The sequence below is a fragment of the Octodon degus genome, unplaced genomic scaffold, assembly GCF_000260255.1.
Source record: "Octodon degus isolate 3935 unplaced genomic scaffold, OctDeg1.0 scaffold00102, whole genome shotgun sequence".
Taxonomy (NCBI): Eukaryota; Metazoa; Chordata; class Mammalia; order Rodentia; family Octodontidae; genus Octodon; species Octodon degus.
The window spans coordinates 2,283,873-2,305,653 of record NW_004524678.1 but is presented as its reverse complement, the minus strand read 5'-3'; the positions used below and the strand labels follow the sequence as shown (position 1 = coordinate 2,305,653).

The 21,781-nt window shown below is 39.3% G+C and overlaps 1 protein-coding gene across 1 annotated transcript in view; it reads left to right on the top strand.

The window, feature by feature from the left end:
- Positions 1-2,087: 2,087 nt before the first annotated feature.
- Positions 2,088-21,781, top strand: part of Styx (serine/threonine/tyrosine interacting protein) — a 26,991-nt gene continuing 7,297 nt past the window's right edge. The window contains exons 1-9 of the mRNA XM_004638745.2: positions 2,088-2,414; positions 11,160-11,192; positions 12,425-12,478; positions 15,745-15,842; positions 18,978-19,038; positions 19,301-19,337; positions 20,105-20,144; positions 20,222-20,272; positions 21,268-21,340. Of these exons, the coding sequence (XP_004638802.1) occupies positions 2,358-2,414; positions 11,160-11,192; positions 12,425-12,478; positions 15,745-15,842; positions 18,978-19,038; positions 19,301-19,337; positions 20,105-20,144; positions 20,222-20,272; positions 21,268-21,340 (504 nt within the window). The 5' untranslated portion in view covers positions 2,088-2,357. The remainder of the gene's footprint in view (positions 2,415-11,159; positions 11,193-12,424; positions 12,479-15,744; positions 15,843-18,977; positions 19,039-19,300; positions 19,338-20,104; positions 20,145-20,221; positions 20,273-21,267; positions 21,341-21,781) is intronic.

The following is a 21,781-nucleotide window of genomic DNA, read 5'->3' as shown; positions in this document are numbered from 1 at the left end:
TTTTTTTTTTTTTTTTTTTGCTCCGAATGCCCTCAGGGGTGGTTTGGCTGGCTGGAGGGTTGTGGGGATCGAACTACAGCAACCTGAGGAAGCAGCCACTTAAACAACTGAGCTAAGGCCAGGCCCCCCAAACTATTCATTTTGATAACTTAGGTGAAGTTGGAATTAGGTACAAAGGTTTTTGAATTTTAAAACAGTAGCAACCCTTGAAATTCAGAAAATCATATTGTTAAATATAAATGCACACAGGTATTTATATGACTTTCAGAAAGTATTTACCCACTATTCATACACTATAACTAGGCCATTTATTTGATAGTTAATTAAAAGAGTACATCTGCATACATAACTTAAAATTTGTGATTAGAAGAAATATTTAATAATAAATATGACTTGGTTTTGTTAATATAGTTGTTTTCTTTTGAGACTGTTATCCTGGGACCTTCTTCCCAGAAAAATTCTCAACACGATTTTGCATATACTGTAATTTCCGGAGGTTTATTATTTCTCAGCTCCGCCATGGATTCTATAAATATACATGGATATATGCTAAGAGTATCTGATGGAAGGATGGTGATAACCTGAAATGTTCGAGAGTTCTGTTACCTACACACAATTCTCACTTCATGTAGCAGTAAGTTTGAACAAATTACATAAGGGAATCATCACCGGGCATCAATTCAGCCACTGTTAAAAGGTACTATAAAAAAAATTTCAGTTTCATAAATCCTAAAAAACCAACAAGACAAGACCTGAATAACTATTATTTTTCAACTGATAAACTTAGGATATTTTCTTCCATTTACAATTCTTAAAGGTAGCCATCAGTTGACATAGTGACAGTGAACATGAGCACTTGGGTCTAATACTCAAGATAGTCCAGCAGTTCCAGGTGTCTTGGCGCGGTACACTGCATACATGGACAGTATGGAAGTAACAGAATGGACTAGAGCTAAGCCGAAGCTGTATGTGATCCTTTCATCCACTGTCCTTTGCATCATTTAACCTTGCCTTTTTCCTTTTGTGCTGCTGGTGGTTTATTAAATAATCTGGTGTACAAATGTTACACATGGGTACCTCCATTCCATAGTTTTATTTTCTTACCTGTTGAAGAACATCCCAAATGCCCCAAGAAAATATATATCTAATCTTTATTAACAGTGATACTGGGCCGGCCAAATAGCTGAGCAGATTAAAGTGCCTGCAAGCAGGCGCAGAGGCTAGGGGTTCTATCCTGGGGGCGCTGAGACAGCAATTGAGACTGGGCGTGGTGGCTTGTGCCTGTAATCCCAGCTCTTGGGAGGCTGTAAACTGGCGAATCACTACCAGTCTCATCTAGTAGTAGAACCTTGAACACCCTGTAGACCCTTCCCTAAAATACAAAAAAAACAAACAAAAACAATGATACTGATAATAACTTTTAAAAAGTATTAAAAAGCATATAATGTTGAAATAAGAATAAAAGGAAAAAACCTTAATAGCATTATGTACAATTTTCTAAGTATAAAGTATCAGTTGTGTTTCTGATGATATCTTCTAAAATTTGCTATTGTTGAAATTTTCTAGGTAATCTAAAAGTTAGTATTTCAGGCATTCCTAGTCTACTGTTTCAGTTACCTGCTTAAAGATGATGGATATTTCATTTTCCCTGTATCACATGAATTTAAAGTAAACTATTTACTTATTTCACTTTTGGTTATAAATTCACTCCAGGTTAGGCAGAATTTGGAGAGGAAAAACTGGTCTTTCGGATGGCAGTTCCTTGGGGCAGGACGTTCGCCCATCTGCTCTGAACACAGGTCTGAGCCAGGTCTGGTTCATCCAGCCCACTGCCTTTCCCAGGACCTTCACACGATCGACCCCGCCCTCACGCCGCAGCCCCGCCTCCTCCCCGCGGGCGCACTCCGGCCAAGGCCCCGCCCTCATGCGTCTGCGCTCTCGCGCAGGGGTGGGACGGGCGGCAGCGCGCTGACACCTGGCGGCGGCGGGGGGCGGGTCCCAGACGAGCGTGGGCTGGGATTGGCTGGGGCGGCGTGGGTGGGGCGGGAGGAAGGCGGGGAGACGGTTGTAAGGCTGGTGTGGGCGCCGGATCCTGGGCTGCCAGAGGGGCGCGGAGACTCGGGGGGAGGGGCGGAGGGAGGCGGCAGCAGCATGGCGGCCGGGCGCGGGCCGCACAGCCCTCCTCTTCCCCTTTGCCGCCGCCGCCACCACCACCGGAGTCGCTGGGACGCCCTCGTCAGCGAGTGTTAGTTGGGAGGCGTCCGCCCCGCCGGCCCTCCTTCCTATCGCCGCCGCGGGTCGGGCCGGCGGGCGCTCCCCCGCCCACCCCGCCCGCCCGCCCGCTCGCGGGCCGGGCCATGGAGGACGTGAAGCTGGAGTTCCCCTCGCTCCCACAGTGCAAGGACGACGCCGAGGTGAGTCTGTCCGGCGGCCGCCCCGAGCAGGCCTCCCAGTGCCCCGGCCCAGGGCCCCCCAGGCCCGACGTCGCCGCCCCACTCGGAGGCGTCCGGGACCCGGGGCAGAACCTCGTCGTGGCCGGGCCGAGCCCCCCTGCTCCGGGCTCGGGGGCTGTCACTGCCCCTGCATTTGATGGAGCGATTCCCCGGCCGCGGCTGTTGGGCTTTACCTAGCGAGGGTCACCCTGACTCTGCGGGGCAGTGCCACGTAGAGTGGTTTCTAACGCCAGCTTGAGCAGTAGCTTTGGTGTCAACGATTCTCTTGAGGGACGCATGGCCCCACGTGTGGAGTCGTCCTGGGGCAGGAACTTTTGAAGTGCTCGCACGAATTGTTTCCTAAAGTTTTTTTTCCTAGGCAGAAAGCTGTGACCAAGATAATAAAATGCTACAAAGCTACCTCATTTGAATCTTGACAACTTTAATTAGAAATCTTCCTCTTTGGGGGAAAGGTTCTTTGCGAGGTATAAATTTCTTAATACCTTTTCGAGACTCTTTTTACTCCACCTTCTTCTTTGCTTACTGTTTATATCACAGTGTTTTTGTTTTCATCTGTTGTAGTGTTTTCTGGTTTTGAAAACCATTATGGTAGTTTATTCTGGAGACTGAATTAGTAATTGGACAAAGATACTTGGTTATACTGTAAAGACTAAAATTTCTAGAGCTTGAAATATCTTGAAAGTAATTAGTAAAATAAAGCTCTCCTTTTTAGAAGACCCTTTTTATTTTATTTTTGTCTTTTTGAGACAAGGCCATTGAGGCCTTGAGCTCACTTTGTAGCCCAGGCTGGTCTCAAACTAGCAATAATCCTCCTGCCTCTGCCTCCCAAGTGCAGGATTACAGGCGCGCACCATCACACTGGGCTCTAGAGGACTTTTAGTTTTACTTCATATCCATTCCTTAAGTATTGGTATTTGGAGTCACGTTTTATTATTTAGAAGGCTCTCTTGCTGGTGTTAGTGATGCTTAAGAATTGTGTGTTTTGAAAGTAGACTCATAATAAGAATACATTTACATCTTTTTTTAATGTACAGTAATGTGTATGAGGAATATAGCTTTGCATCCTGAACATAATTCAGAAGTTTTAGTTCTGCAAACAACTTTAGAAATAATAGCCTTCCCAGTGTCAACAAATTCGAGTTTCCTGAAAATAAGTGATATGCCAAATTGACACTGTACTGCAAGGCAGAGGGAGGCCCTTATAATCTTTTTTTTCCCCCCTGTATTTAGGACAGGGTTTCTAAGGGTCTCACTTCATAGATCAGACTCATAGTGATTTCCAGTCTTCAGCCTCCCAAGCACTGGGATTGCAGGCACTCGCCACTATGCCCACTCTCAATCCTCTCGTTGTACCCCTGGGGGTGGGACCAGCGTTGCTAGCTGGGCATGGGGACTGAACCCAAGCCTTTAACCTCAGCTGCATCCCCGGCCCTCTTTTGATTAAGACAGGGCCTTGCTTACCTGCGGCCTGGGCTACAATTTGGTGTGGGAGGCATGAGCCTCCCACAGTGCCGGAGTATAGGCCTTTACTACACCTCAACTTTTTCCTCTCTTAATCTTAAAAAGTTGTAAAAGCTATCTTAAATTTCTCATTTAATCTTTTATTGTGTATATATCTAGTGCTTCCAAAATTATAAATTCTTAACTAGGAGTATAGCTTTCTTCTTCCCTGTGTGGGACTGTTGAAAACATACTGTGTTCCTGTGTCAGCTCTGAGTTTTCTCCCCATGCCAAGCATTTCTCCAGGAGACACAAACTGGATGTCCTGTGATCCAGTTAAGTTGTTTTTTTTTTTTGTTGTTGTTGTTGTTGTTGTTGTTTTTTGTATTTTAGGGAAGGGTCTACAGGGTGTTCAGGGTTCCACTAATAGATAAGACTCGTAGTTATCTGCCTGTTTACAGCCTCCGGGGAGCTGGGATTACAGGCATGTGCCACCATGCTCACTCCCAATTGGCCCAGTCTCAATTGCCTGTGTCCTGTGCGTCGGGCCTATACAGGCCCTGGGATTGAACCCCCAGCCCTTGTTCCTGCTTGTAGACGCTTTAATCTGCTGAGCTATTCCTCAGTTTAGTTCTGATCTATCAGTATTAAAGTTAGTTCTGATGCTAGTGAGTGTCCATCAAGACTGCCACTAGCCCTCCCTTCAGGTGGCTACACTACCTGCAGTACTATTTTTTTTCATCATTTATTTGATACAGGGTCTCACAGCTGGGACTCTTAGTGATCCCCCTGTCTGAGCCTCCCCATTGCTGGGATTACAGGCATGTGCCACCACACCTAGTTTCGGGGCCTGCACATTGTGACGGGTCTGGGGCCAATGTGGCATGCAGTACTGGGGATCAAATCCGAGTCTTTGCACTCTCCAGGCAGGCGCTTAGACTGCCGAGCTATCTCCCCAGTCCTTACACTACTATTAATTTGTTGGAATCCAGGAAAATGTGTTTATATTTTTACTAAAAAGGATGTTAGGAAGGGAACAGCCAGAAGTGTAGAGCAGTCTATTTAGCACCCTTGGAGTTCATCAGATTTCTTTCCAGAATTAAGAGAGATTATTAACTTCCAACTCCCTCCCACTATCCTCTTCTACTGGCCTGGGTTCTGTAGGTGAAGCAGAAATTCTCATCTTCTGATTCCCTGTTGTCTTTCTGGTGTGCAGCCCCACCTGACACCCTACTCTAAGCACCAGCTCATTAGCACCAGCTCAGTTGTGGTCAAAAGTGTCTCATTGTGAACCCCAAAAGACTATTACTGGAAAATTAGAGGATGCAAGGAGGTCTGTGACAGAAACTGGGCCAGGAACCAGGTATCTTTCAAATTATACTGTAGGGAATAGAGATAATGCTTAAGTTCAGTGGGTAATGTATTATCAACTGAAGACCAGTTCATACCTTATTTGATGGCATTGGATGTTTGATCTCTTTTGGTTACAAGTAAGAAGAACCAGCTGAGACTAGCTTAAGCAAGGAGACAGAGACGGGGGTGGGGGAATTGGGGATGGGAGAAAGGAGAGAAGAATAAGGCCTGCCAGATAGCTCAGTAGATTAGTACCTGCTTAGGCAGACACAGGGACTGGGTTCAATCCCAGGCATGTTTTGCTAGCCTGGCCCCCAGGGCGGTGCTCAGAAGGCAATTAAGACTGAGCGTGGTGGTGCACACCTGTAATCCTAGGCTTGGGAGGCTGAAAACAGGAGGATCACTATGAGTCCAGTCCGATCTGTGTAGTGAGACCTTGTAGACCCTGTACTGACCACATTAAAAACAAAAAAACAAGAAACCTAATAGCTGAAGAAGGAGGGAAGAGAAAAAGAATGATGAAGAATAACTAAATCCAAAAAAGAAAAAGTCCTGGTCTAAGTTGGTTACAGTACCTAACATGGTATTAAACTTATAGCTGCTTCTGACTCTTAGGAGTTTAGGAGTGCTGGTCTCTAGTTTCTGCCAGTCTGTCTTTTGTCTCTTTTGCAAGGTGTGGAGGCAGGAAAAAAGCCTGTTTGTGAAAAATTGACAAAAGTACCCCTTCTCTGACTTCTGCAGGGTTTGAGTGTTGATGCAGTATAGGCCATGTGTCTCTCCGTCAGAATGGCCAGGAAGGCATGAATAAGCCCTGTGTCACATCCCCAAATCCTTGGCTAGGGGAGTAGAGTTAATTGATGGTCCTTTTACATAGCAGCCTTTCCACAGACGAGAGTGCCTTTGGGGCAGGCAGCTGTAAAGGCTGTATAAATAATCTAGGTGTATATTTAATCACAGTAAGCTGATGTTAATAAAACTGATAATTTTCTGATTTCCAGTGAGACATGTAAGCTGTCAAATGATCTTATGTAGTCAGTGAAATCAGTATTCTTCCTCATAGGAAGCACCACATTGAAAGGCATATTACCTTACAAATTTGCATTGGTAAAATGAGATTTAAGTAGAAAAATTTTAGTGAATGCTTATTTTCTAGTTTCTTGAAATACTAATCAGGCTTCCTTACTTGCTTCCTTTTTTTTTTCTTCCTCTTCTGAGACAGGATATCACCCTTTCTGAGTAATTCATGCTGGCCTTGGACTTGCAGTCCTTTCACCTCAGCCTCAGGGGCAGGTTTTATAGGCGTGCACCACACACTTGACAAGATCAGGCATTGTTTATACAGGACAGTGCAAGCAAAGGTTTAACAGTGTATCTGTTTACACAGAAATCAAAACGTTCTTGTGATCTCCCATTTGTTTTGAGGATTAAATTAAAACCTTTGATATCTGCAAGGTCCTGGGTTCCTGCCCATCCACTCTAAACTGACTATGGATAACTCTTGTCTATGCTCCTTTCTCCGTGTGTACGCGATCATCTTTTAGGTCTGGGGATGCTCAGGTCTGTCACACTTAGCTATATAACCAGCTCATTATGTATTTGAGATAGGGTCTTGTTAAGTTGCACATGGGTTTGAACCTGTGACCCTCTTGCCTCAGCCTCCTACTGTGCTGGGATTATAGGTGTGTGCCACTTGTTTTATGGTGTTAGGAGTACTGGGAACGAAACCACACCTGTTGTACTAGGCGAAGTCTCTTGCCCTATTTTTTTTTATTTTCAGGCAGTCTCACTAGATTACTGGGGCTTAGTTGGGATTTGATGATTTTTTTCCCTCAGCCTCCAGAGTGCTGTGATTATAGGTGTTTCATCCCCAGTTCCAGAAACTTTTTAAAAATATCCATTCCTGGGTTCTGTCATCACCAGTTGTGATCTAATTGATTTGGATGGAGCCAAAAAACACTTGATTTGCAGCCAGGTTTAAAAAACTGATTAAGAAAATGCCTACTTGAATAATGCTGTTTTTCTAGTCCACACTCCCAACTCTTAAGAATTTTTTCTTTTAACTAATGTTTACAGGCTGTGTTCTTCATGGGCGCATTTATTTCAGGGTCTTTGAACATTTTGATTCTCCTAATACAGCTTTATAAATCTTTTCATGGTATAAGGAGATCCTAAAATGTGTGTTAATATATGGTACTTTTTACCTCATGTTGATTGAAGGAGTTTTACTTATGATCTACCTTTTTTCTTGTTTTTTGGTGCAGGGTCTCACTATGCAGATCAGACTCACAGTGATCCTCCTGTTTCAGCCTCCCCAGGGCAGGGATTACAGGCATGCACCACCACACCCGATCTTTCTTTGATCTTTCTTTTTCTGTTGAGCTGGTAGGTCTCCTGTTCCCCAGGCTGACTTTGAAATTACGATCCTCCAGCTTCAACTTCCAGAGTAGCTGGGATGACAGGCATGGGACACTGTCATGTTTATAAATACTTTTTCCAGACAGTGGTTTATCTCACAGTTACGGGTATCTTGTCTCATCTGGCCTGCTTTGGTTGGGTAACTGTGGTTGGAATGCTGGGCTAATGAGAGAAGTTTGAGAAATTGATCCTACTGATTAACTGCTATAGTAACTTTTTAAATAGAAAAGTCTATACCATGAAAGCTACAAGCTCTGAAGGAAGATGGATTTGTAGGAGCAGCATAGGCAGGTTGAAATTGCATCATGAATGTGATAGCTGTGGCTAAGGGAGTAAGTAATAAAGTGTTTGGCTAGGGGTCCTGGACTCTTAGTTTACAGCACTGATGAGGTGGGTGGTGGAGGGGGTGAATGAGAAGGAGGAGATACGGTTGAGACGATTTTAGAAACTTGTTCAGACAGCTATCTAGTAGAACAAGACTGTTAGCTTTGATGCCCTTTAAAGTCTAGATCCAATACTGTAAAGTTTAGCAAAGTCAGGTTTAAGGTTTGTTCTGTAGGGCAGCATCATAATCATGGTGTCTTAATTCATTTTCTGTTGCTAGTAATACAGTATTATTAAGGAATAGAGATTTATTTTGGCTCATGGTTCTGGAGGTGCAAAGTCAAGTGTTCTATCTTAGGCCTTTTGCTGGGAGAATGCCTTGGTGATAGTGGGCATCATGTAGCGAGAGTCTGGAAATGTGTGTCTGTCTGTCTGTCTGTCTGTCTGTCTTCTGGCCTTTTCCTCAGGGTTCTATCATAGAGGCTCACCCTAGTAATGATCATAGCTAAGCCAATCGCTTCCCACCTCTAAACACTACAGTTAATTGTTGCGAGTTCCAGACCAGCCTGGACTACAAAATGAGCTCAAGGCCAGCCTGAACTGCATAGCAAGAACCTGTCTCCAAAGGACAAAACACACACACAGACCAAAAGTAAACATTACAGTCAGGTGAAGTTTCCACCCTTAGTACTTGACAGTGGGGATGTTTCAGTGTGTGAACCTGGGGAGCCACACTAAAACTGTAGCACATATGAGGTCAATGAAGAGGGTGATCTTTGAGATCAGAATTCGATGATGGCACCAAAAGTAATTCCAAATGAAGTTTTCTCTCAGATAAAACTTCTGGGGTTCAAGTGACTTATCCTTATTACAGCAAAGTCATACTCCCCAAATATACCCTGATAATAGGGATAAATTTCCATTGTCTTACTATGTATTTTATGCCTGTAATTTTTTTTGATAAATAGAAAGTCCATTATATTCTGTATGTTCATAGTGATTTTAACTTAAATAGTTTAAGTTAGTAGCCAGTGAAAATACTCCCTCTCCATCTCTTGGTAAAATGAATATTGCTTGAAAAAATTAAAATGCACATTTATCCCATGGCTTTGAGTTGTTTCTGGGATGTTGCCAAGTTGTAATTCAGGAAATTCCACCACAAAGTCTGTTGTATTGCTATGTTGATTACCTTGGGTTTAAGGCACTGGAAAAACAGCAAATGCAGGGAATGGCTTTCCCTGAAGTCACCTCAGTGTCTACAGTAGAACCTCCAAAAGGAATTCACTTGTCACCAGTTCTCTCCCAGGGAGTTTTATCAACAATGGAGGATTGACTTTGCAAAGAAGTGTAGAAGTAGATAGCGTACCCAGACAAACTTTGTCATAGACCATCATCTGTTCTTCCAAGGGCCCATTCATCTTTCTTCAAAATCACTTGCTGAAAGAAAAAAAAAAATTCACGGTGCTAAGCTGCCTGCCTCCCCACCCCCTCTTTTCTCACCTGTAAGCAGGTATGTAAGTGCCTAAATCTCACTAGTATTGGTGATACCCCGAGGCACTTAATATATTTGAGTACCTTTTGTCCTATTAATCACCCTTTTGTACGTTTATTTATAGATGTGGTTATCAAATCATAATAAGTTACATATTCACACATATTTTCCATATGCATGCCATTTCTCTATATATGTTTCAAGTTTTTGGCTTATTTTCCTACTACCAGAGATCTAATATGGGGCCCTCATACATGCTAGGTTAAGTGTTCTACACTGAGCTACACCTCTAGCCTTGTTTTTTTTTTTTTTAATGTACATTTTTATTTCACCTTAGTTATGCTCAGAAATACACGTTTCATTTAATTGCTTTTTTCTTTCTCACAGTTCTGACAAGTTGCAAATTTGCTTTAGGAAAAGGGTGGCCATTAGATTTCTTGAAAATCTTTTTAGAAAAACAAAAGAAAGATCTCTGGGATCTAGTGCTGTAGATCTCCAACAATGCACATCTATCGTGTGCTTGTTCTATATAAAGCACTATGCTCCATGTTAGGGGTACTAAGACTAAGATTATTTGGGCTAAGTTTAAAAACTTTTCTACTTTAGAAACATGCTATTTTATTAAGTTAAAGAAGCAGGTAAACATTTAATTTGATCATATCCTCCCTGTAGCATGGAAGCTCTAGCTTTTATTTGTAATCTTAATTCTTAAACATTATTGTTATTTCATGCAGTCAATATTTGTTTAAATGTGTTTGACATAGTTTCTCCTTATATTGAAAGTTTATAAGGGCTGTCCAGATAGCTCAGCAGATTAAAGTACCTGCTTAGGCAAGTGCAGGGACTAGGGTTTGATCCCTGGTGTGTCGTGCCAGCCCTGCCCCTATGGTGCACTGAGATGGCAATTGAGACTGGGTATGGTGGCATGTACTTGTAGTCCCAGCGCTTGGGAGGCTAAAAACAGGAGGATCACTGAGTCCGATCTACATAGTTAGACCCTGTAGACCATGTACTAAATACATAAAAAGGAAAAAAGTTTGTATAGCATAATGATCAAGAGAATAAATTTTAGATCCAGACTACGTGAGCTCACAAAATTCTCTATGCCTAAAATTTAAATGTGAAATAGACACAATGATAGTATCTTTTCTCTAAAGAACATCTCCTAAAAGAGTTCCTTTAGTGAAAAATGTGCTTGTATTAATTTTCTTTTACTTTTGTTCATGAAATGTGATTTTTCCGAATATATGCTGTAGATGACAGTTATTTTGTTGCTTTGAATTATTCCTGTCTTGCTTCTGTTCTTGCACTTGAGAAGTCAGGAATAGTATTAATTATCTTTCCTCTGATACATAGTCTGTCTTTTTTTGTCAGATTGCATTGTCAAACACAGAAATTATATCTATTTCTAGACCTCTCCTACTCTTCCCTACAATAGGCAAATAAAATCTGACTTTGATCACCAACTATCTACTTTTTTCAGTAGTTTGTGGTGCTTGGATCAAACCTAAGGCCTCCTAGGGAAGCCTTCCACCACTGCACTACATCTTCAGCCCTGTAGAGAGTTCTTTAGATGTAATTTAAAAAAAAAAAAAATCTATGTTTTTCTGTCTTGCATCTTTAGTTATTCACAGGGTGACATTTTTCATGTTACTTTTTTTCTTGTGTTTTTCTTTGTAAAGGAGTGGACCTACCCTATGAGACGAGAGATGCAGGTATGGAAACTTTATTTGTTCAATTCAACCCGTATTATTATATAAATAAGCTAGATTCATGAATTATTTGAGACCTGTTGGCTTATGAGCTGTAGCTTCATGATTATCTTAAATAATGACTTTCAGTATGTGTATCTATGCACATGCATGCGTGCCTGAATTACTTTAATCTGAAAAGTGGAATGCTAAATCTATATTACCTTTTTGACAGCAGTTTGCTATTTATTTAGTTTGGATTAAGTGCTTGAGTGTTGACTATTAAGCAAATCAAACTAGTTGTTCATTTCTGTGCCTGTCCAGCCAGCATTTGTAATTAAGTCCCCATAGGGTCCTTCAGTTTAGAATTAATTTAAATGACAACCAGTACTCACAGTTGCTTTTCTTCTGCGTTTCGGTCCATCTGCAGCATGTCTCACCCCAGGATCAAGTCATGCCTGTCATTTCTTTCTTTCTTTTGTTCTTTTTTTTTTTTTTTTTTTTTTTTTGCAGTACCAGGGATTGAACTTCAGATCTTATCTTTGCCAGGCAAGCACTAATGCTACTGAGCTATCTCAGCCCTTTTCTTTCTTTTTTTCTTTGCAGTACCAGGGATTGAACTTGGAACCTTGATGCCTGGGGGGTCTCTTAACATTTAAACTTCCTGTCAGTGAAAATAAACTGTTAAAATATCTGAGTACATCTGAGGCATTTTACTTGGTGCTATGGGTGTGCAAAGATGGGCAAAGTGTAATTTCTGAGTAAAAGAAGCCAGTAGGACAAAGCAGTCCCAGATGCAAATAACTGTGTAATCATAATCAGTTTGTTTTTGTTACCTATAGGTAATAGTTCTAATACTGTTGTATTTTGTGCTACTTACCACAATCCCAAAGGATTTTCTTGATGCTTATTTAATTTAATTTTTAGAATATACAGAGTAGAAGTGAGATGATACTAATCTAAAAGCAATGACACAGTGTTTACTACCTAAACTGCTTATAAAAAGCACTGTGGAAGTTCAAATATTGAACTTCTCACAACTGCACTTGAACTTGAAATATCTCCCTGAATATTGGGAAGCATATCTGCATTTCTCATCACAGTCATTTGTGCATTGAGGCTAGGACATGCTCCCCCAAATGACAAACATTTAAGCAAATTATTATACTGAAAATCCCCGGCAAAGGTAATGATGTGTTGCATATGTGATATAAATTAAACTTGCTAATGGTGATTTTTTTTCCCTCTCTTCCTAGGAAATTTTACCCGGATTATTCTTAGGCCCATATTCTTCTGCTATGAAAAGCAAGGTATGAACTTTAGGTTAGGTTCACCAGGAGACTTTAGTAACCAGCTTACTCCAGTAATTTTTTTTTTTTTTTTTTTTTTTTTTTTAGTAATATGGTTTTCATTTTAGGGAGCATTCACAAATACTGTGTATTAACAGGAATTATCACTGTATTACTACCTGCCCTCTTTCCCATTTTACTGAACCAGTGGTTCTTAAATGTTCCATCAAAAATGAGCTTCTTGCTTAGGCAGATGCAGGGCTAGGAGTTCGATTCCCTGACCTGCTGGTCCAACCCCCAGGGCTTGCTGAGACAGCTATTTTGGCTATTGAGACTGGGCATTGTGCCTCGCCTATAAACAGGCGGATCACTGTGAGTCTATTCTATGCAGTGAGACCCTGTACACCCTGTCCTAAGTACAAATAAATGAGTTTCTTAAAAAAAATTTTAGTGCCAGAAATTAAACTCAGAGATTATTGTACAATATCTCCAGGCTTTTACTCATTTATTTATTTTATTTCTCTCTTTTTTTTTTTTTTTTTTTTTTTTAATGTATTTAGTACAGGATCTATAGGGTCTCAGTACACAGATTGGATTTGTAGTGATCCTCCTGTTTTCAGCCCCCCAAGTGCTGGGATTATAGGTGTGTGCCACCACACCCACTCTCAGTCACTGTCTCCGTGCACCCTGGGGGTGGGGCTGGACAGCTGCACACCAGGGATTGAACCCAAGTCCCTGCACCTGCCTAAGCAGGCGCTTTAATCCGTTGAGCTATCTGGCTGGCTCTCATTTTTTATTTTTAAATTTTCTTTATTTTGTAGTGCTTAGAATCAAATCCAGAACATAGAACATGTCTTCCCACCCTGATTTGTGTTGTTTGTTTGTTTTGTGACAATATCTTACTACATTGACCAGACTGGACATGAACATGCTGTCTTTCTGCCTTAACCTCCTTGGAGTGTTGGGATGACAGATACACCACGTCACACGCACAGATATGAGGTTGCATATTTTATTTTTCTAAGGAAACCTATGAGTTTGAAAGATTTACCAATCATACTAGGCATGTTGGTGTGTACACCTAATCCTAGCATTCTGTGAGGCTGAAGTAGGACAAATTTGAGCTTAACCTATACAATTTGGTGATTTAGTGAGACCTTGTCCCAAAGAAGAGGATCTAAGTAGAGATGTAGCACCGTGTGAAGGCCCTGGGTTCAGTCCCCAGTTCTGGAAAAAGAGGAGGGGGGAGATAGGTTGATGAAAAGAGATTAACCAATTTAACCCATCCCATTACCATTCAGTAACTTAAATCTGCTAAAGATATTAAATATCCATGACTGTTGTTTGTAGCTTTTGAACAGCGTGTGGTACAGTAAACCCTAAAATACAGAAAGTTAACATTTTTGTTAACCAGTCTCTATCAAGGGGAAGTGTATGGCTTTTAATGGAAAGTGATTCCTCTTGTTTTTCTTCCAGTTCTAAGAGGGTGGCGGAATACATTGTGATCTGTGGATTCTCTGTAGTAACAGACTTCCTCAATGGGAAGATCTGGCTTTAATATGTATAGCAGTGTTCTTGATGCTTAAGACAGTGGCACTTACTCTCTGAATTATAGCCAGTGAAACGTTGTATAGCACTGTCCTACCCAGTACCTTGCGTATTCAGAAGTCACTATACTTAAGTTGTTTCTGGTATGTCCATGAAATAATTTGTGCTACCAAAGTTTAGGTGATTGGATTGGATACAAAACGTGATTACTTTTTGGTTTTTGGCAGAACCGGGGATTGAACTCAGGCCCTTGCCAGGCAAGGGCTTATTCTAGTGAGCTGTCTCCCCGGCCCCTAAACATGATTACTCTTGGCAGGTTTATTGATGGTTGAGGGATGAGTGAGAATGGTCCTAGTCATTTGGATGACAGCTGCTAGGTTGGAAACATGGAGAAAGGATCAGACAAGTAATGTAAATGTGTCTGATTTTGTAAATGTAAATGTACATGTAAACAAAATTATGCCTCAAATGATGTAAGATTCTCCCAAGAACTAACCTTTAGGGTGACATTAGATAATTTGCTTTTTTATGCCCAGTGCACTGCCTCCTGCCTCACAGTTTAATTTTGGTCATTGTAAACCTGAGGAAACTTCTATGGTAGTGTTTTGTGTCCCACCCAGTCACCATACTATAGTGCATATTTTTTTTCTTATCATCATTCAAAAGAAAAATACATCTTAAAAACAAAGAAACAGTACTGATAGAAAAACCTTAGGGGATAAGTGCCTTTTGACAGGTACAGAGTAAATAAAAGGGACAAATTAGTATCTTGGTAAGTAGTGAATTCTTTTATATAATTTTTCTATTGCTTATAGTTATACAATAAGGTCATGATTTGTTTTATATAAACAAATCCATTGAAAGGTAAAAAGTACTCTTATTTCATTTCCATTTTGATAAGATTTGCTTTACTCAGTAACGGGGAAAGTGCCTTCAGAGCTTGTTACATCAGGTTTTTATATTTCCTCTGGTAGTTTCTCATGTTAATAAAGTAGGTAGAAGACTCTCCCATAAGCAAGTATAGACAAAAGAATGAATGTTGAGTTAAATTTGGAGGTTGGCATCAATGTGAATGTAGAACCCCCAGTTAATTATTAATCCTATCAAAGGGTTCCCTTCCTCTAGCTCAGAATTTACTCTGGAAACAAAATGTATTTAGTGCTAATCTATGGTGCCTTAAGATTTACTACAGAAATTGACATTTAAAACTTGTGAAAACTGTATTGTCTTCATCCATTCATGCCACTCTAACGAAATGCTGTAGCCTGAATGGCTTGAACCAAGACCTGTGCCACAAAGATTTAAATTATTATCTTATATAATTATCACAACCAGCAAGTTAATAAGTAGCATTTTTTTTCCATTCTCACACGATGCAATGGCGAGTGATGTCAGGCTCTTGGCAGGGCTGAGGTTTGTAGCTTGAATTCTCATAATTCCAAATCTTGTGCCTTTAACCATTCTATAATGCTGTTTTCTAGATAGTCTAAGATTCCATCAAGTTCTAGAATTATGGGCACAGAATATACCCTAGTAAGTGTTGTGAAGACATTTAAAGTATTAATCTTGAATCATTGAATTATCTGGCCAGTCATTTTAGGTAAATTATCAGAAAATTAGCTTTAATCCTCTGTTTGACCCAGAAATAGGTCCTATGTGTTTTGGAACATGTTACAATTAAAATGGCTTGTATTTTAAACACTTTCTCTTTTCTGTCTCCCTCCCCCCATTTTTTACAGCTACCTATACTACAGAAACATGGAGTAACTCATATAATTTGCATACGACAAAATATTGAAGCAAACTTTATTAAACCGAATTTTCAGCAGTTATTTAGGTAGGAATCATTGCTGTGATGTATAAAAATATTAATAGTAAACATGTAATATAGTTTTCATTTCACCTTATTTTATATAATCATCTATAAATTTGTCTTGTAAAGATGGGCTGTGCAGTACATAATTTTTAAAATAAAGTTTATTTAGAATGTTTTAATCATTTTCATTATGTACAATTTAAAGGTTTAAAAGAATATGAATTGAAAATAAGTTTTCCTGTTTGTATGTCATAGATACTCAGTTTCTATACCTAGAGGCGTATTGAGTAATCACGTAGCCCTTCAGGGTTTTGTATTGCACATACAAGCTTTTTTTTCTTTTCTGTGGCACTTTGTATTAAACCTAGGGTCTTCACATGGAACACATCCCTAGCCCATATTTAATTTGAGACGGGATCTCACTAAGTCACTTAGACTGGGTTAGGAATTTTTATTTATTTATTAATTTTTTTATTTTATTTTTTGGCAGAACCGGGGATTGAACTCATGCCCTTGAGCTTGCCAGGGAAGTGTTTAGAAATTTTTATTTATTTGCTTTTTTATGTTTTATATATTCCAACTAGAAATCCTTTGAGGGACTGTTAGCTAAATTTTTTTCCCACTTTGTGGATTTTCTTTTCATTTTTGTTGGTGATTTATTTTATTAATTGGTTGATTTTTCATTTTATATATTTGGTACAGGGTCTCACTACACAGATTGGACTTTTAGTGATCCTCCTGTTTCAGCCTACCCCTGTGCTGGCATTACAGGTGTGCGCCACCACACTCAGTTTTGGTGGCTGGCTCAGTGCACTTGAGGCAGGGCCAGTGCAGCATGTGGTGCCAGGTCCCTATGCTTGCCAGGCAGGCGCTTAGACTGCTGAACTATCTCCCCAGCCCCTGGTGATTTCTTCTGATATGTAGAAACTTTTTAATAAGATGAGATCCCAGTTACTGATTCTTTGAAGTACTTCCCATGTAATTTGCTTTTTGTTTATGAACTCTCTGCTAACATCTATGTCTTCTGGATACCTGTTTTCTACCTATTTTCTCTTCCATTAGATTTAGTGTTTCTGTTTTCATATTTAGATCTTTGGTTCATTTTGACTTTAGTGCATGGTTATAGATATGGGTCTGGTCTTAGTCTTTAGCATGTGGAAAACCAGTTTTTCCAGTACTATTTATTAAAAGAGGCTGTTTTTGTTCCATTGAAAATGTTTGAAAAAGAAAAAGAAAAGAAAATGTTTGGCTTCTTTGTCAAAGATAAGATGGCTGAGAATGTTTGTAATTAGTGCATTTGTAGCTGTATGTGCATTTTCTAATCTGTTTTTTTTGTCCGCTGGTCTGTTTTTTTTTTTTTTTTTTGCCAATACCATGCTGATTTTATCACAGTAGCTTTGTAGTTTTTTTTTTTTTTTTTTTGCTCCTTGAATGCCTTCAGGGCACTTTTGCATGGCTGGAGTGTTGTGGGGATCGAACTACAGCAAACTGAGGCTGCCAGCATTGTGGAAGCAGCCACTTAAAGAACTGAGCTAGGGCTGGGCCCCCTTTGTAGTATAATTTTAAGTCAAGGATTATGTTGCCTCCTTCCTTGATTTTGTTACCCAGCGTTGCCTTTGCTGTTCTAGGTCTCTTCTGTTTCCAAATTAATTTTAGGAATGTTTTCTATGAGATGTATTGATGGTACTTTGATCAGGATTGCATTGCGTTTGTATAACAGTTTTGGGAGTATGGCCATTTTCACAGCATTGGTTCTTCCTATCCAGGAGTAAGGGATATCTTTTCATTCTCTGATATATTCTTTGATCTCTTGCTTCAGAGTGCTGTAATTTTCAATGTGTAAATCTTTTACTTCCTTTGTTAGATTGATTCCTATTGTGAAGGATGTGGTTTCACTAATTTCTCAGTGAGTTTGTTTTGTACAGGAATGCTGTTGATTTTTGAGTGTTGACTGTATCCTGCTATGCCAATGAATTTGGTTATTCTAGAAGTCTTTCTGTGCAGTTTTTGGGGTCTTTGATGTAGATTATCTTGTCATCTTCAAATAATGATAATTTAACTTCTTCCTTTCCTATCTTTGTTCCTTTTCTTTCTCTCGTCTAATTGTTGTAGCTACGTTTCAGAACTATACTGAATAGGAGTAGTGATAGTGAACATCCTTGTCTTGGTTGTGATTTTAGAGTGAACACTCAGTTTCTGTCCATTTTGTGTGATGTTGGCTGTTGGTTTGTCATAGATGGCTTTTATCAGATTGAGGTAAACATCATTTATTCCTTGTGTGTGTGTGGGGGGGGGTACCAGGGATTGAGTTTATGACCTAGAACTTACTGGGCATGTGCTTATGCGGCTGAGCTATATCCCAGGCCCCTTCTCTTGGGTTTTTATCAAGAATGAGTGTTAGAGTTTATCACATGGCTTTTCTGCATCTATTGGGATGATCATGTGATTTTTATCTTTGGCCCTATTAATATGGTATATTATGCTTGTTATAAATACATTTATACACGTGTATTAAAAAGGGAATCAAAGCCAGGATTTCCATGTGCTTGGCAAGGGTTGTGCCACTGAGCCACATTCCCAGGCCAGAGTGGGTTTTTAGTAAAGAAGTGCTCTGGGTGCTGGTTCATTATTCTAATGAAGAAACATTATTCCCCAGACTTAATGATACTGGCTTCTTATAGGCTAATAGATGTAGTAGTTCTTGGTATTCACAATGGTGTCCGCAGATAGGTCTTACTAGTTTCTTGGGATACAGACATTGTCAGTCCTTGAGGCTCATACGAAGGATTTTTTAAAATTTTCAGTTTTTAACCGCTGTCTTAAGCCCTGAATTTTCTGAAGTTTCTACCTGAGAGATCATTGAAGCAAGTTTTTTTATGTCTGTTCTTACCTAGAAGAAAGTTTCTTTCCTGCTTGTGATTTTTCTTATTTAACAAGATGGATATCTTTAACAGAGAAATGTTACCATGTTATTTAAGAGTTTCCATACTATTTTAACTCCCTGGGGCATTATAAAAGTCTGTGACCCAATTCTTAGAAATGTGATACTCAGATAATTATGTTTGTATTCTTTTGATAATCACCAAGAAATAGTTTAACATATGTATATATGAACATTTATCTGAAAGTGGTTATTACAATCTGTTCTATTTTCAGATACTTAGTCTTGGATATTGCAGATAATCCAGTGGAAAATATAATACGTTTTTTCCCGATGGTAGGTATCAATATTTTGTCATTTAAAATTTATTATTTGACCTCTTAATTGTGCTCCTAGAACTTACTACTTTTACTGTTATTTAACTATTGAAGATTACTTTTAAAAAAGGTATGAAATTATTTGTAAAAGCTTTTTCAAATTAAGTTTAGCTTCTGCACAATTTTTTAAAATTTGTAATAGTTGGTAGCATTTTAGAAATTTCATTATCTTATGCTTAAGTTAATCTGCGTATTGTAACATTGTCTTTTTTTGCCTTTAGACTAAGGAATTTATTGATGGGAGCTTACAAACTGGAGGTAAAATATATTTCTTATAATTAACTAGTGTTTACTTTTAGGAGGTTTTTTTGTATAGTAATGTTTTACTTGGTAATTTTCCTAACTGTAAGAAATGAAGGCCAGTCAGGTAGCTCAGTGGATCAAAGCACCTGCTTAGGCAGGGGCTGGCTTCTATGCCTGGGGTGCTGTGCTGGCCCCGCCCTCACTCCTGGGGCGTGCTGAGAGCCCACTGAGACTAAGTGAGGTGGCACTGTGCCTGTAATCCCAGTGCTTGGAAGGCTGAAAATAGGAGGATCACTACAAGTCCAGTGTGTGTAGGGAGACCCTGTAGACCCTGTACTAAAAATGCAAAAAGTAAATCAATAAATAAAAAATAAATGTAAGATACGGAAATTGTTGTTACATAGAATATTCTCAAATTTTTCCCAATTCTTTTAGATTTTTGAAATAATCTCTATATAACTATTTTCATATTCTCTGTGAGCTTTCTATTTCCTTAAAAGTCCGTTATAATTTATGTACAGTTAAGGACTTGAAATTTTTTTATTTATTCAGTATATTCAGTATTGTTTTGAATTTTAGAGAAATATTTCTGAGATGAGTACATAGCATGAGATTAATAATAGATTGCACATTAAAGACTTGAACATTAATAGATATCCAAGTGGCATAGATGTGATATAAAATGATTAAGGAAAGACAACTGTGGTTTAAATGTGATCTCAGTATATTTCAGCTGCTGACTTACGTGTTTTTCTGGTAATAACCGTGTTTTATTTTTTCAGGAAAAGTTCTTGTTCATGGAAATGCAGGGATCTCCAGAAGGTATGAAGTTAGAGATAATCTTTCTTTCTCTAATACTTAATTAGTGAGTTCTCTAAAACTTTTCCCCTTGTCTTTAGTGCTGCCTTTGTTATTGCATACATTATGGAAACATTTGGGATGAAGTACAGGTAAGTGAATATATTAAAACCTAACCCCAGTTTAAATTCTCATTAAAACGTTTTGTAGAAATGGTGGGGTGTTTGAATTTAGTGCTTGCCTTATTTAAAAGGCTAACCTATTATATTTTTCCTTTATTAGTTCATTGAAAAATAACTTAGGAATTGTCAGTAGCATCTATTCAAAATTCAGGATAGTCTTTTATGAGAAATAATCTGTGCTAGTGGGATTAAGTGCCTGCTTAGGCAAGCACAGTGACCAGGGTTCGATCCCCAGCACCACGTGCCATGCTGGCCCTACTCCTGGGTACCCTGAGCCAGCCACAGAGACCAGGCATGGTAACTGCACTCCTGTAATTCCAGCGCTGGGGAGGCTGAAAACAGGAGGATTACCGGGAGTCTGAGCTGTGTAGTGAGACCCTGTACCAAATACATAAAAAAAAGAAACACTCTTTGCCAAGCACAGTACTTGGATTTCTTTAAAAGATCTTTTTGACCCACAAGAAAGCAAAACTTAGCCAATGTTCAATATTATCTCTTTGTCTTGTACAAGTTAGTAATTTGTCATCAATACCTTTGTGTTTCACTCCCAAATGGAAAAGTTTGCTTTGAAAGTATCAGTTCTTAAATATTTTAATTTAAATGCTTTGCTTATTAAATGGAAAAATGTAGCTATACATTGTATACTTTATCTTTTATATATATTCCTGTATTATTTGGAATCTTTGTCAGTAACCTAGTGAAAATAAGTTCCTTTAAGTTGTGCCCAACGCTGACTGCTAGGTCAGCTTGATCTTGCTTAAGCCTCCCAACAACACAGGGTATTACCGTTTTGTTTACCCAGCGGTGATATATTGAAAATGTATTGTATGACAGATGTACTACATGCATAAAGTGTTTTAATGCTTTTCTCCCATTTCACCAATGAAACTTAGAGAAATTGAGTCTGGAAAATAGGATTCATTCATGAAACAGTGCCTTTCCATTAATTTTCTTTTCCTTTTCAGAGATGCATTTGCATATGTGCAAGAAAGAAGATTTTGTATTAATCCTAATGCTGGATTTGTCCATCAACTTCAGGTAAGTACACTCTTATTTCTCCTTAAAACAGGTAGACTGTAAAGTCTTTTGTCCAGGTCACTTAGGTGTGGAATTTAGAATTTTCATAACCCTGATTTGGTTACATTTTTGTTAAAAGTTTTTTGGTTTTTTTGGCAGAACCGGGGATTGAAGTGAGGCCCCTGTGCTTGCCAGGCAAGCGCTTATTCCACTGAGCCATCTCCCCAGCCCCTGTTAAAAGTATTTTTAAAGTTATAGTTAATAGCAGATAAGGTTGTACACACTTGTAACCTGAACTCCTGAGGAGGCTGAAGACAAAAGATCAAACATGTAAGCACAACTTGGTCAGCTTAGACAAATGCTGTCTCAAAAAAAAAAAAAAAAAGTAAGAGATGCTTGTTCAGTTATTTAAATCAAAAAAGCTACAACATTTAATAATTCTAAGTTAATATCTTTAGTAGC